The 16,413-nt window shown below is 42.4% G+C and overlaps 1 protein-coding gene across 4 annotated transcripts in view; it reads right to left on the bottom strand.

The window, feature by feature from the left end:
- The window catches only part of DOCK1 (dedicator of cytokinesis 1), a 383,360-nt gene that overhangs the window by 74,528 nt on the left and 292,419 nt on the right, over positions 1 to 16,413 (bottom strand). For all 4 annotated transcript variants that reach the window (XM_081912599.1, XM_081912601.1, XM_081912600.1 and 1 more), the window contains exon 33: positions 3,521 to 3,675. In XM_081912599.1, coding sequence (XP_081768725.1) covers positions 3,521 to 3,675 — 155 coding nt within the window. The remainder of the gene's footprint in view (positions 1 to 3,520; positions 3,676 to 16,413) is intronic.

Here is a 16,413-nt window from a genome sequence, read left to right as displayed (position 1 = left end):
CTTCTTCTTGCTGACAGTCCCAACCCAATTACCTGTTTTTCATAACAGAACTCTAGCCAGAGGTGCTTTATTTGCATCAGTAGTTTTGTGTTAGCAATCATGTGTATTATCCATTTGTTTATTTTATATCCTTGTGTATCTTTTATATTTTATGTGGAGGGCTCTGTTTGCTTTTTATGACATAAGATGGATATACAAATGGATGTTGCATATTGCTGAAAGATAGATTTGCACAATAATTTTACTTGGTTGCAAGTTCTTTGAGGATACTTCTCTTAGCTACTTCTGGGAAGTAAGATTAAGACAGAAAGAAAACATTTGAACACACACACACACACACAGAGAGAGAGACCACGATTAGATTATTTTATGGAATAAATTATAACAAAATGGTAACTGCTACTAACTGTTGTGTTTTACACATTAGATGAATTCATTATATTGGCCACAGTAGCTAGAGATTCCATGTTCAGATCTAAATATTGGGAAGGAATAACACGGAAGGCCTTGTCTATTATGGCTTACCTAGGAATATCCATGGAGCACCTGACTGGTACCTCATTATGGGTAACAGAACGCTGGACGAGATAGTCTAAAACAGCAGGACTGTTCTTATGTAGTCTCCTGTCAAAAGCCATGGGAATTAAAACTGGGAGAACTTGGTTCTGTACATGGCTCCCCATGTGGTCAGCCCCCCAGAAATGCATTTGGGGGCATCTTCCTGGGAAGTATTCTCAGGGTCGGTATTGGCCCTGTCTACCCAAGTTGGCTAGTGGTCCTCTGAAATAGGAAAGACCTATTAGAGTCTTCCTGCTCAAGTTCTTCTGTGTTTGTTTGCTGATTGGCTCCTGACCTGGTTCCACAGGTGTGGCTCCTGCTTTGACCTCCTAGACTCCCAGCACAATTTCTGACAGCTGCCTATGGCAGATGGATGCAGGATACATCCTTGTATGCAAAAACAGTAGGAATACCTACTTGACTAAAGGCTACATCTGGATGATCAGCATGGGGATTGTGACAAACTTTACGTGGCCTCCGGGCATACCAAATCAGTGCACTTGATCCTGTAAAGTACTGCAGCTATTTCTGCCCTTAGGCTTTGGTCTCCTTTGAGGTATGCATCCTGGATACGGTACAGAGCATTGGAGCTGCACTAGCCTTGCAAAATGCTCCATGAAAGTAGGAAAGACATAACCTTTCATTAACATCCCAAATGTGCAAAGCTTTTAGCCTTCCCAGACACTGTGAGTGTGCAGAGTTAAACCTAAAGCTTCTGTGCAGAACATAGGCAGTTAATCATGAGAGACACGACTTTCACTGTACAACTTTTGCACAGCACAGCTTTGCAGATAACAGCACCAATTCAAGCAAACTTCTTATTTTGACTCCCCCCCCCCCAAAAAAAAATACAGCACTGGTGGAAATATTATCATCTCATGTGCATGATTTTAAATGTATGTGTATGATAGAAATAATTTGAACAATGAAGATAAGCCAGGTATACCCAATGTGTGATTATCCTGTGTGTGACTGAGGTTCAAAACTCCACTCAATTATGTATAGCTTGCTGGGTGATATTGGGCCGATTTCTCAATCAAACCTACCTCAAAGTCTGTTGTGAAATGGCCATCTCATGAGAAGAGAAGACTCCCTGGGAAAGATCCTGATGTTGGGAAAGATTGAGAGCACAAGGAGAAGGGGACGACAGAGGACGAGATGGTTGGATAGTGTTCTCAAAGCTACCAGCATGAGTTTGACCAAACTGCGAGAGGCAGTGGAAGACAGGAGTGCCTCGCATGCTCAGGTCCATGGGGTCACGAAGAGTCGAACACAACTAAACAACAACAACGTTTGCTTTTGTGTGTGTGCAATCTTGTAGGCTACCCTGAGCTCCTTGGAGAAAGAGCTTTCCATAAAAATGGAGAAACAGAACAGGGTGTGCCAAACCAAGAGTGACGAAAGGTAATTTAGAACAAAAACAATGGCTCCCAAAATGGATACTACTTTTCAGGCTTGCTTTCAGATGCTAAAACCACAAAGGATGTGCAAAGAAGGGAGATGAGGAGAAATAAAAGATTAAGATAAAAGGATGCTTGATTTCATCTGACTAGGCTTGTCCCTCCCCCCCCCCTCCACCATGAGACTGCTCTCCCTTACATTAGCAGGAGCAGGACCAAACCTGCTAAATCAGTTATTGCTACTTGTGGCTGTTATTCTGCCCGACGACAAAGTGGAGAGAAGCTGTAAAGACGAAGGCAACTCCCATCATAGAAAATCTTTACTTACAAAGTAATTACCTACTCTGGTGCCAAGACTGAGTTCATGTAATCAATTCTCCAAGGAATTGCTACCCGATAGGATTTCCAAGGTTATTTGTTCACACAAACACCTCCCCTCTCCCCAGTTTGGTGAACCTGATATGCACTCTTGTAATATTTAGCTGTTGAAAAGTAATATTGCCTTACATGTGGTTCTGCCATATATCAGGTGCATTTTGCACAGGAAACTATGGGAGAATGACATGAACATGTATTTTATTTCCTGCTGGATTAACATTTCCCTAGAAAAACTGATCATGTAAACTCAGTGACAACAGAAAAGGTTTAGCTCTGAGGATTATTAATCTCATGTCATTCTTACAACACACAGTTGAAAGAAAGGAAGAAGAAAGAAAGAAAGAAAGAAAGAAAGAAAGAAAGAAAGAAAGAAAGAAAGAAAGAAAGAAAGAAAGAAAGAAAGAAACTGAAATAAGATTATATTTCATGTAACAGTTGTCTGAGAATGATATAGGACTTCATGTTTTCAAATTAAAGTGCTGTGAAATATTCCTCCCTCACACATTGTAGGTCTGCTATAAAAAGGGAGCTAATTTAAACTTTGTTGATATGACTAATAAGGTTAGATAATTGTCTTTCTGGCAGGTAATTTAAACAGCAGGATAGCAATCCTTGTGTGAGTGCCTTTTTGAATGGAAAGAAGACAGTCTAGCCACATTTGTTTCCAGGGCTGCACAGCTGTAACTTGGTGGTAGTTTAAATGCAAAAGGTTCTAGGTTCAAAACGCAGGCAAGACTAGGAAAAATCACAGTCTGAAACCCTTGGGAGCTACTGCCAGTGTAGACTTTACTGAGCTAGATCAACCAATAATCAGATGCAGTATAAGGAGCCTTTCAACGCCACTATTAGGAATGAGAAATTGAGAAGGGATGCCAAAGAACTGAATATTCTGGTGGCAAAATCAGGGCTAGACGTATAGCCCACTTTGAGCAGGATGACAACTGAATCTGCTCACAACATCCCAGCAATGACAGAAGGGAACACCAAGCTTTCTTTGGCAATGTGTTCTGTTCATGGCTCCATTAGTTCCTTATAGGCATGCAGGTGGCAAAACTATAGATGTAGGTCGCAGGTTGTGGGTTGTGTCGGTCTGCTTCATACAGATGAAATAAAATTTGCTTTGAGAATCTTCCTTGGACAAAAGAAAAGCATAGTTTGGTACTCTGTAAACAAAATGTACTTACCATCTGAAAGCCTCTGGTACTGGTAGAATGAAACTCGCACTGCATCATATCGAAGAATATTGGGATGGTAGCTTTTCTAAGTTCAGTTTCAGGGATCAGTGTCATTTCTAACATAGGCCCCACCATCTCAGGAATGAACTTGATTTTATGTTGGCCTGCAGAGAGAAAACCACCTGAATTTAGAAGAAGGGGCTTAATTACAGCCAAGGCTCTTCAGTTTTCAGAATCAAAATTTGTTTTGAAAAAGAAAGGCAGGCAATAGTAAATAATAGTATTCTGAAGATATACAGAGCACATTTGCCATAGCACAAAAAACAACTTGCAAACCATCCAGGTTTTACAAAGCAGAACCTCAAAATCAGATGTCTTAGCCAGAGTTTAAGCCCTTTAGGGTGGACTCTTAGACAGTGCTTTTTGTAGGGAAAAAAAATCAAAATAATGAGAAATGATATTTAAACTACACTGGATAATACCTGCCAATAGCTTTAAACTAAAAAAGGTACCCCCTCCCCAGCCTAGCTCATTATTGTCTCATTACTGTCAATCTATTCACCATCAAGTTCATCACCTGCTGAGTCAGCATTCTTTTTATCTAAATTTAGTTGGAACTAGAACAAATATTAAGTATCAACACTTAATTCAAATTTCCTAAATTAACATTAAGCAAGTCTTCACAGTAATTTGCCTTCTTTGTCTGTAGTATATTTTGATGATGCAGTTACAAAGTTGCCTCCTTATAGATAGACTCTTAGGATAATCTTAAATAACTTCCAACAAGTGGAAGACAACCCTTATTCTTCTCAATACAGATTGATAATACAAGCTGATGTGCTAGTTTAAGTTACCAGTGGTGAAAGAGAGGGAGAGAGAAATTGAATTCTTAGAAATATTAATTAATAGTTGTTCAACAGAAGTAGCATTTGAAACATTTTTTGTAAATATATGATTAAAGGTACATACATTGAATCATACAATATTTAAATTACACAAAAACGAAAGATGTGATAAACATTGCTAGTGTTTTCAAAACATTTATCTGCTGTATTTTTAATCATAAGTCTATTATTTCATTATCACTATGAACAGCTCAAGATATGAAGCTGAATATAAGCTAGGGCTACAGTAAGTAACACTTCAGGTATTTGATTTATCAAAAATTTTAATTATACACCTGTTTAGCACTTACTTCATCCTGACTCACACTCCATATGTAGAAACAAAGTTAAGTTCCAAGCAGAAACAAGAATTTCAAAAGAGATCTATGTAGGAATGATTACCAAATATATTTTGAAGAAGCATATAGGGTTGGCTAGTCACATAGCATAAATCTGATGTTCTTGTAGACTTCTGGACATAGAAAATAAGTTTGAAATGAACTCAGAACTGCTTAAGAATCACTTGGCTTCATCGCTTATAAACTTAGTAGTTTTATTGACTGGGTGGAGGTGGGAAGGCTCTCTTTTGATGGTAATGTAATTTGCCATGCACTCTTCAAAATGAGATAAGCCAACCCTGCTGCATTTGGGAGTTGTTATTCCGCTGAATGGAATCTGGACTTCTGCCTCAAAGTTGTTTCCTTATGGCACCACACAGCAGTGGACAAGCTCTGAAGCTTTGCAAACACGGCACCAGACAGAAGAGCAGCAGTCAACACCAGCTGGTTAGGCACACAAGGTGTACCAAAGTAGAAAAAATGTTTAGGGAAAAAGTAGGAGGGTGAGGCAAGAACCCCAACAATAGCTAAATGAGGACTGAGCATGCTTAGTTGCCCTACAATGTCTTGGGAAGGGAGGAAATGAAAACTGAGGGAGAAGGAAACTGAAGAGTATTCTGTAAAAGAACTAGGATGAATGGAATACTGAACAGGAGCACTGTACACAGCAAGGCTTTGTTGCAGGCCCCACTAGTATTTTTATATTTCTTGAGCAATAGCGATCTTGAACTTAAAGCCATTCACATTGGTGACCACCACCACATCTTCTGAGCCATGAAAACTGTCACATCTACGAAACATTCCATAGCTTAATTAGGTTCTCTGTCTAATTCATTTATCTAGGGAACTATATCGAAAGGAATCAAGAGATGTCTTCAGGGCTCGAGTCTGGCTTGGTCAGCACTAAAGTAATAAGTAACCAATGCCCGTGAAGTTAACTCTTTATTCAAGGGGCAAAAATACAGCTCAGGCCTAGTGGTCTCAGCAACCGTTCCTGGTAGGTTTTGCCCCGATTACAAACTTGTGAGGACTGAAGGCCCCCACCTTCCCACCCCTCTCTAAGGCTCCTTCTCTCCAAGGTTCCCCCCCATGCAGTTTCAAACTGCATCTGCACACAACTAAACTCTGTTCTGCTCTTTTCATTTGTGTGTGTGAGAGTTCTTGGAGAGCAGGGGGAGGGGAGCTGGTTGCAGCAAGAGGGGGAGACTCCCTGAATTCTTCACCAGCCTCTTGACCATCCTCTACTTCAGCCTCAGAGACTGAACTACACTCTGCCACAAACTCTTCCTGCCCACCAAACCCTGTTGCCCATCCAGCTTCTGACACCTTCCCCTTAGTCTTCTCCCTCTGGCCATTTGTTGTCATCCTACCACCACTGCTGGCTCTAAGGCCTTTTTTGCCTGGGGGTTCCCTAGGGAGTTCCCTGGCTGTTGCCTCCCACCACTCTTCTGCATCCATCCAGTCCATGACAGATGTGCACTTTGCTTATAACAACAGTATTAGCTGTTCATAGATACCCTTGAACAGGACACAGCTCCAAAAAGAAATAAAAGTCTACATATTACAAAAAAATATGTAATAGTGCTATTATAGTTGAGCATACTCTTAAGCAGAATATTCAGCGGTAAGCCAGGAAAACCTTTTTTAAAAACATGAAAACAGTATAAAGATTTATTTCTATTTCATTATTACTACCATTCAGTCTTCCAGGTGACAGTTCTTTTGTACTATACCTGAAAACTGTCAGAGCAAATAGATCAGAAAATGAATTATAGTGACACAATGTTATTTGTCAGGGAGACCATCAATGCCATGAAGTTCCTGTTCTGTCACAAGGCTCCAAGTTTAGGGATTGAATTTCAAGACAGAAAGAAAAATGGCTGGTTTCAAAGTAAATCCATGAAAGAAGCATATTGCCCTAACAATGCATTTTAAACCTTTGATTACCATTTTTTTTAAATATAGAGAATGCCCTTGGTCCAAAGTGACAGCACTAGCAAGTCTTCCCTATGCAATTCAATCCAAGGTACAAACCCACATGCACAGTGTTGGCCAATCCATCGAAGCAAATGGGAGAGGGATCAGCATGCATGGAGCTCCCATGATCACAAGGAACTGACATATCAGGGAGCAAGTGGGGAATGTCTTTCTATTGGGAAACGAAAAGGAATATCTGAGCTTGGCAATAATCATGAACACCACAAAATAAAAGAAAGCTTTACATCCCCATTTTATAAAGGGTGGTGGTGAACGAGCCCTTCACTTGTTCTCTTTGTACACGTTCTAACATCTAATTCATCTCAAAATTAGAATTTTGTGGGCATCAGAAGAAATCAGGGGAAATCAGCTGTAAAGCACTTCATCCCCCCTTTTTTGTCACTTGTACGGTGCCTCCTATTAAATCCTTCCACGTAGGTCTAACTGGCAGAAATCTTAAATCAATGCAGAAGGAGGTGGCTCCCTAGGAAAGTAATGCTTGAGAAAAACGTGTACCGCGTGGAGAAAGAAAGAAAGAAAAAGCAATTAGAAAATATTACAATGTGTATAATCACACTGCAAATCTTCCTTCCTCTGCTGCCTGAAGGCCATTTAGCTTATCAGTTCAGCTGCAGTGTTTGATGGCAGCTTTCCCCAGAATTTACTTTATTCTGCAGTGGTGGATTGGAGGAAAAACAAGTAGAAAAGCTTATGAGAACTGCGGAGTCAGCAGCCTCACAGTTTTGGATGATAAACATATCGTTCCACAAATCAACTATGCAGCATATCTGATATCTAAGATACCCTGCAGATTCTCAATCATGCTCAGCTGGAAACTCAGGGCCTTTCATCCCCCTTCCCATAACCAATTATCTTCAGGCTACGTAAATCTTTCTCAACCAAGATTGGCGTGAAGGGTCACCTCCCTTGGGGTTCTGGTTGGAGAAGGCGGAGGAAGCAATCCAAAGTCATCCAATGATGCTAAAGAGCTTGGTTTCAAGCTGAAGTAGTGCCTCTTCAAATTCCTTGCAACTTTCCTTAAGAGGTAGTAGTACCCTGGCAGCCACCAATCCTTGCACTGGGATATAAGAACATTGGGTGGTAGCCAATTAAGTTTTCTTCCAAGCCTTGCCCCACCCTCCCACCCTAGGAGTTCTCATAAGGGAGCAGGTCCTGGAGGAAGAACTGTGAGGGGAGAGACTTCATCAGGCAAGGCCTCCTTCCACCTGCCTTGCCCGACCCTCTAGTCTCTGCTTCTCAATTTGTATTGTATTATTATATGTATTGTGGCTTGCCGTTGTTTCATTGATTATAGTTTAGAAATTATTTATTGTAACTGTTGAGTGGATTTCTGTTTAACTTTTATATGTTATTATTATTTAATACTATTCTAATGATTGTTGAATGTTACTTTTTGATGTAGGTTGCCTATTTTAATGTTTTATTATCACATTTTTGTATTGCATTAGATTGTTATAAGATGAACATTTTTTGTTTCTTCAGCTTGTAAACCGCCTTGAGTATTGTAAGATAGAAAGACGGTATACAAATTAAAAAACGATGAAAACGAACTTAGGGCTCATCCAGATTGCCGCTTGCCCTGCCCTGCCACTCTCCCCAAGGGAAACGCTATCTTTAATGCTGAATCGGAGCAATCAAGTTTTCTGCAGACTGACGTTTGCGTCAATTTTAGTGCTAAAGAGCCGGAAAAGTGACTGAGCAAACAGAAAACAGCTCAGACCCCTGCTTTCTAGGCACATACTCAGACCCATGCCTATGTAGTTTTGCACATTCTCAGGCTGGAAGACAAACATGGCACAAGTGCTGCAGGTGACTGCGGCAGCTCCCTCACCCTCCATGTCTCTCGGTTCTATGCAGAGTGTGTGATGCTCCTCAGGGCATCCTCCTCAAGCTCTCCCACAAACGCCCCTGTTTACAAGTCCTGTTCATGAGCTCCCCGAAGCTGTGATCAGCTAAGCTAAGCTGCTAGCTGCTAGCTCTTCCCCCAATTCACTTCCTCTTTTATCCAGCAAACTAAATTCTGCAATTAGATGAGTAATTTGGATTCCCCTTGTTGTCAGTGGGAACTAAGTGCCCATACGTGACTGCGTGTAACTTGAGTATTTCTGAAGCCAATGTGATTGAGCTCATAAACTAAGATCTGCTGTGTTTTTCTTGGTGCCTGGTTTTATCAGTTTATAATTTACTCCTACTCTGCTGGAAAACAGATGCTTTTAAATTCATATTATCATTAGTATGCTGCGCCTTCCCTACGCGAATAAAAGCATGGTAATTTAAATTCACAGACTGCAATCCTGCAATTAATTACCTGTGCAAATCAATGGGCTTTTGTGTGTGTTAACTGCATGCAGGATACCAGATTTAATTTGTACATTAAAATGAAATCATTTTCTATTACAACTGATGTATTTTCCCAGCTCCTGTGAATTTTGAGTGTCTCTAACCCCAGTGCCAGTACAGTGTTATTGTTATTGTTGCCTCTGGGACAGTGTGGTACAGCAGTTAGAAGAGTGGACTAGGACTAGGGATAAAGATTCAAATCTATACTAAGACTGACCTTGGACTATTCACTATGTCTCAGCCTAAGCTGCTTCATAGGGTTATCATTACAAAGCTAGACATAACGTGTGAGACGCAATGTATGCTGCCTTGAACTCATTGGACAAGAAGTGGGATATAACTGCAATAAAGTAAATTTGAACAGATTAACACTGCTTTCTTTGATATTTTTCACACCTACAGCCCACTAAGGTGCACAATTCCCCCTCCCCAGATGTTAGTAGTCAAGTATTCTCACTATTCAGAAAAAAACACTCCCCCTTACACTGTCATCAGTCCCTAGCAATAACTCAAAATGATGGATCTTCAGAACCTTGAGCATGTGCACTTGATCTATATCATGATGCCACAATACAGTAAGTAGGCATCACCTTTTAATGAAATGGGCCTAAAATCCAGGGCGGGGGCGAATACAATCAACGCGCAACTGTGCTCAACTTTTCCAGCTGTTTGGTACTAATAAAACAACTGATCTCACATTCACAGTCCACTGACCCACCTGCAAAAATGGGAACAGATTTTCCTGCAGCCCAGCCTTAATATGCACTTTCTTATAGGCTGCTCTGAACTTTATGTGTGCGTCCCCCCCACCAGCATGCTTCTGTTAACCTACTATTTACAAATAGTACAACAGCACCCAGGCATAGTAGGCCTAGATAAAATGGCAGTACTTAGCTACACGGCATACTATTATTTTTTTACTGAATGTTTTGGGTTGAAGCACATATTTTCCAGGATTTGTTAAAGACTCTAACACTGTCATTGCCAGAGAAATGACTTGGAGATGAGCCCTCTTAACGCTGTTACCCAAAATAAAAAGACCAGTTCGTCTGGTGTGTTAACTGGAATCTCGGACAGCTTTGGGAGAAGGGGATGGCTAAATGAAAGTTGTGACTTGAATCCAGAAGTGTAATTAGGAATAGAGACGATGATGTAATATGGTTATGAAGAATCCATGAGTGATGTTATTAAGGCAAAAAAAAGGGGGGGGAGGAGAATCTTATTGGTTTTCTATAGAAGCCGCTGTTGGGAAGCCAGAGAAAACATTCTTGGAAAAATAGTTTTAGATATTAAAAATAAAAATAAAAATCAGCAATGCATGCCAATAACACAAGCATGTCATTCACCAGGGAATTATGATGGGAATAAACTGCATTTTAAGAGATGGCAATGGTATTAACAGCGAATTACAGAGATTATGCGAGCAAAATGCCGGGCTGAAGGAGTAGAAGGAAATTTACAGAGTACATGCTGTTCTGGCAAATGAATCTTTTCTTACCATGAATGAGGAAAATGAAGTGATTAGAGAGAAAAGACGCCAACTGAGATTTGACATATCCCACCTGCAGGATCAACTGGCACAGTGTCAGCAGGAAGAGGGAGAGAGAATGACATGAAATACCCTATTGGCAAGCAAGCTCAGCCCAGCGGTTCCATCGACCAACATATTGCTCGGATACCCAATCGCTTTCAGCGGTTTGAGACTGGCTTCAAAAACAAAACAAAAAACCCCTACTGGCTCATCCTCTGAAACCTACTGAACTGTGTGACAGGGCTACTTTAAACCCTGGTCACTAAACGCAGAAGGACAAGGCAATCAGAGTAAAGGTAAAGGACCTCTGACAGTTAAGTCCAGTCGCAGACGACTCTAGGGTTGCCGTGCTCATCTCACTTTACAGGCCAAGGGAGCTGGCGTTTGTCCGCAGACAGTTTTTCTGAGTGATGTGGCCAGCATGACTAAGCCGCTTCTGGCGCAATGGAACACCAAAACCAGAGCAGCACACAGAAACACCGTTTACCTTCCCGTAGGAGCGGTACCTATTTATCTACTTGCACATTTTTGGCGTACAGTAGTGCCCCGCAAGACGAATGCCTCGCAAGACAAAAAACTCGCTAGACGAAAGGTTTTTTCGTCCGCGATTTGCCTCGCAAGACGAATTCCCCTATGGGCTTGCTTCGCAAAACGAAAACGTCTCGCGACTTTGTTTCCTTTGTGTAAAAACCGTTAAAACCAAGGGTGCTTAGCTTGAGCAGCTGCAGTTGCGACTTGACTTCGAGGAGCAACTGTTAGCACGTGGTTTGGTAGCCTTTTCTCAGACTTTGCTCACTTTTGAAGCTTTTCCAAAACTTTTCCAGAACTTTTCCAGAACTTCTCTTTCATCCATTTGGTAAGTTAAACTTTTAAAACTTTTTTGGGGGGTTTTGGATTTTGGGTTGGGGTGTTTGGGATTCAAGGACTTGGTGTTGGGAAGGGGTTTGCGATAATCTGGGGGCTTGTGGGCCTTTTTTGGGAATTTTTATGATTTTCTGTGACCATTGGGCCAGGTTGTTTTTTTTTGAAAATTTTTCTGAGTTTGAATTTCTGAGTGCTGGCTGGCTGGGGGAACTGTTGGGGAGGTTTCTGCAGAAATCTGGGACCATGTGGGGGTTTTTGGGGAATTTTTATGATTTTCGGTGACCTTTGGGCCAGGTTGTTTTTTTTTGAAAATTTTTCTGAGTTTGAATTTCTGAGTGCTGGCTGGCTGGGGGAACTGTTGGGGAGGTTTCTGCAGAAATCTGGGACCATGTGGGGGTTTTGGGGGAATTTTTATGATTTTCGGTGACCACTAGGCATGGTTGTTTTTTTTCAAAAAAAATTTTCTGAGTTTGAATTTCTGAGTGCTGGCTGGCTAGGGGAACAGTTGGGGAGGTTTCTGCAGAAATCTGGGACCATGTGGGGTTTTGGGGGAATTTTTATGATTTTCTGTGACCATTGGGCCAGGTTGTTTTTTTTTGAAAATTTTTCTGAGTTTGAATTTCTGAGTGCTGGCTGGCTGGGGGAACTGTTGGGGAGGTTTCTGCAGAAATCTGGGACCATGTGGAGTTTTTGGGGAATTTTTATGATTTTCTGTGACCATTGGGCCAGGTTGTTTTTTTTTGAAAATTTTTCTGAGTTTGAATTTCTGAGTGCTGGCTGGCTGGGGGAACAGTTGGGGAGGTTTCTGCAGAAATCTGGGACCATGTGGGGTTTTTTTGGGAATTTTTATGATTTTCTGTGACCATTGGGCCAGGTTGTTTTTTTTCAAAAAAATTTTTCTGAGTTTGAATTTCTGAGTGCTGGCCATGTTGTTATTTTTTGAAATTTTTTTTGTCTGGGTGGGGAAGCAGTTGGGGAGGGGTTTGCAGCAGTTGGGGAGGGGCTGGGGGAGCAGTTGGGGAGGGGTTTGCAATTTCTGTGTTGTGGGTGGGTTGGTGCGTGTCCGTGGGAGCAGTTGAGGTTTTTGAAGACATTGGTGATTTTTGAAGCTTTTCCTAAACTTATTTTGCAGTCATTTGAGGTTTCTGAGGACTTCGGTGGTTGATTGTTGAAGCTTTTCCAGAACTTCTCTTTCATCCATTTGGTAAGCTAAACTTTTAAAACTTTTTTGGGGGTTTTTGGATTTTGGATTTGGGGTTGGGGTGCTTGGGATTCAAGGCCTTGGTTCTGGGTTTTAATTTCTGTGTGGTGGGTGGCTGGCTGCTTTTGTATTTTTTGGGTTTGAAGCACATCACTGATTTTTTTTTCTGTTTCTGAGTTTACGAAGGTAGGAGCTGTGCTGCCATGGGACCCAAGAAGACTGCTGCTGCGGTGGCCGGCGAGAGGAAGAAGGAGAAGGTGACGCTGGAAATGAAGAAGGAGATCATCTGGAAGCACGACGGCGGAATGCGTGTGACGGACATCGCCAGGGAGTACGGCAGGAACCCATCGACCATCGGGACCATCCTGAAGATGAGGGAGAAGATCCTGGCGACTGATGCAGCCAAGGGAGTCACCAGGATCGTGAAGAACCGCCCAGCTGTCCTGGAGGAGGTCGAGAAGTTGCTGCTCATCTGGATAGAAGAGAAGCAGCGTGCAGGGGACACAGTGTCTGAGGCCGTCATTTGTGAGAAGGCCAAGGCCTTGCACGCTGACCTCATCCGGGAACAGCCAGGAACCTCAGGCGAGCCAGAAGTCTTCAAGGCTAGCAGAGGTTGGTTTGACCGGTTCAAGACAAGATCTGGCATCCACAGCGTGGTCAGGCATGGAGAGGCTGCCAGTTCTGATGTTCCTGCGGCTGAAGACTTTGCAGCGGAGTTCCTGGAGCTTGTGAAGACGGAGGGCTACGTTCCGCAGCAGGTCTTCAACTGCGACGAGACCGGGCTGTTTTGGAAGAGGATGCCCAAAAGGACTTTCATCACTAAGGAGGAGTCCAGGCTGCCTGGCCACAAGCCCATGAAGGACCGCCTGACCCTGCTCTTCTGTGCCAACGCAAGCGGCGACCTGAAGATCAAGCCCCTGCTGGTGTACCACTCGGAGAACCCACGGGCCTTCAAGAGACACAAGATCGACAAGGAGCGGCTGAGTGTCATGTGGCGATCCAACAGCAAGGCTTGGGTCACACGTGTGCTGTTTGTGGACTGGGTCAATCTTGCTTTTGGCCCTGCTGTCAAGCAGTACCTGCTGGACAACGACCTGCCGCTGAAGGCTTTGCTTCTGATGGACAATGCTCCTGCCCATCCTAAAGGCCTTGAGGTGGACTTGTTGGAGGAGTTCAGCTTCATCAACATCATGTTCCTGCCGCCTAACACCACGCCACTGCTCCAGCCGATGGATCAGCAGGTCATCGCCAATTTCAAAAAACTCTACACCAAGGAGCTTTTCAGGCGATGCTTCGAGGTGACTGACTGCACCACCATCACCCTGCGGGAATTCTGGAAGGACCACTTCGACATCGTCACCTGCTTGAAGATGGTCAACACGGCCTGGAAAGGGATCAGCCAGAGAAATTTGAATTGCGCTTGGCGCAGCCTGTGGCCGGACTGTGTGGCACCAAGTGACTCTGATGCACCAGAGTCAACAGTGGTGCAGGACATTGTTGCCTTGGGGAGGACCATGGGCCTGGAGGTCACGGAGGAGGACGTCTGCGAGCTGGTGGAGGGGCACGACGACGAGCTGACCACCGTGGAGCTGGTCGAACTGCAGGCAGAGGCTGCGCAGGAGCAGGCCTCACTGGAAGAGGAGGAAGCAACTGAGGAACGGCTGTCCTCCGAAAGGCTGAGGGACATTTGCCAGAAGTGGAAGGAGGTGCAGACTTTTGCAGATCTACACCACCCTGAGAAGCACGTGGCACATGACGCTGGGAACTTTTATGATACGAGGGTCATGTCGTCTTTCAGGGAGCTGCTGAAAAGGCGGATAAAGCAGCAGACTATGGACAGGTTCTTGACCAAGAAGCAAAGAGTGGAAGAGGAGCCTTCTTCGAGTGGTCCCCCAGAGTCTTAGAAAATGTATGTACTGTGCACTTTGTTGATTTTTAAATGTTTTTCTGTCATGTTTATAAAGTTAATTTATTTTCCCTTCAATTTTTGAACTGCTCTTTACAGTATGTGTGACTTTAAAGAGCAGTTAATAAACTGTTGTTGTACCAAATTTGGCTTTGTTTGGACTTTTTTTGACCATAGGAACGCATTAATTGATTTTCAATGCATTCCTATGGGATTTCGTGCTTCGCAAGACGAAAAATTCGCTAGACGACAAAAATTGCGGAACGAATTAATTTCGTCTTGCGGGGCACCACTGTATTTTCAAACTGCTAGGTTGGCAGCAGGGACCGAGCAATGGGAGCTCAACCCGTCATGGGGATTCAAACCGCTGACCTTCTGATCGGGAAGCCCAAGACGCTCAGTGGTTTAGACTACAGCACCATCCGTGTCCCTCAATCAGAGTACTATTGTTCAAACTATTCAGTGAAGCTATTCAACCACTTTGAAGGAATGGAGCCCCATACCAAAAAATAATTGAAACCTGTTTATCTGGGGGGTGCTTTTGGCAGATATTTAAAGTATGTTGGTAGCTAGATGTCTTTCCTCCAACATAAGATGAGTCTATCCCAGCACAGGCATCAGCATGTGAGGTGATTATGGTGACTGAGCTAAAGAAGCAAAGTGACAGTTATTAACTCCTGATCACATCTGAGGAAGTAGCAAGATAATTAGTGCAGATATTAATTAACAAAGAAAATAATTCCCTGAGACTGAGATTCTGTGGCTTCCAGGACTCCTAAAGATTTTTCAGGGAAACTTCTCCAGTACTTTAATACTATCTATATACTTACTGTACTTATAAAAAGAACCTATATGGATTGTTGCCCACAACAAACTGATTGAAATGGTCAACATGCCATTTTATTATGATTTTATGAATTTATTCATGTGTTGTAAATTAGGTATCACCATGGTAACAATTTATTTCACATGCCTAATGTCTCTGGTATTATATTAGGAATTCATTTGTAAAACAAACATATACTAATTCATTCTGTTATTTCAGCATTATCACCGCATCGTCTCAGTGCAAGGCTGTTGAGCAAGCAAGTGGATGCATAATCTATGAGTATGAAGCATCATTTTTTGTGGACTGGCCATGATCTTAGAAGGTCTTTCTCTGCTTAACAGAGACAGGTGGATTTCAAAATACCAGTTATCAGAGTATGGAAGATTCAATTACGCAGATTTGTGTTGAAGAAATTATAGTTTTACTTGATCCTAAAGTTTTGCTTTTTAGCAACAACCTTGGCAATTCCTAGATTTTGTTGGTAACATTTTTAACTTTAATTTTTTATAAACTGCATTTTCCTCCTCGGTTTTCTGATAAACAAACAGTTTACTAATGTTTGTATAAATCTTAACCATAACACTCTTTCCCAGTAACATGTAGGTCATTTGGATCAACTACCATCAACTTTTGAATTCCAACCTGCAACCTGGAATACACTTTTGACATTTTTTAAACCATGTATGTAAGGATATACTTTTTTAAAAAATACTTTTCTTGCTCTCTAATTTATAATCCTTCCCTTATTATCAGAAAAAAGGCCATTTTAGTGCTGAGACGGTCCCATCTTAGGTTGGGGGCAAGAAATCCACCTACCCCCAAATTACAGAATAAAAAAAGAGGAGATGGTGCCATCAGCCTGTGCCTACTCCCTCAGGGCTCTTCAGAAGCAGCATATTTCAGCATGTGAAAGGTAGCAAGCATGTCACTTCCCTGCTGCAGTTGCTGCTTGATATGTCGTGGTCAGCAGGGCCTCCCACCTGCTCCGAGACTGTTTGATGGCAACTGGGA

The sequence above is a fragment of the Podarcis melisellensis genome, assembly GCF_964234715.1.
Source record: "Podarcis melisellensis genome assembly, chromosome: 5".
Taxonomy (NCBI): Eukaryota; Metazoa; Chordata; class Lepidosauria; order Squamata; family Lacertidae; genus Podarcis; species Podarcis melisellensis.
This window is presented reverse-complemented; position numbering and strand designations above follow the sequence as displayed.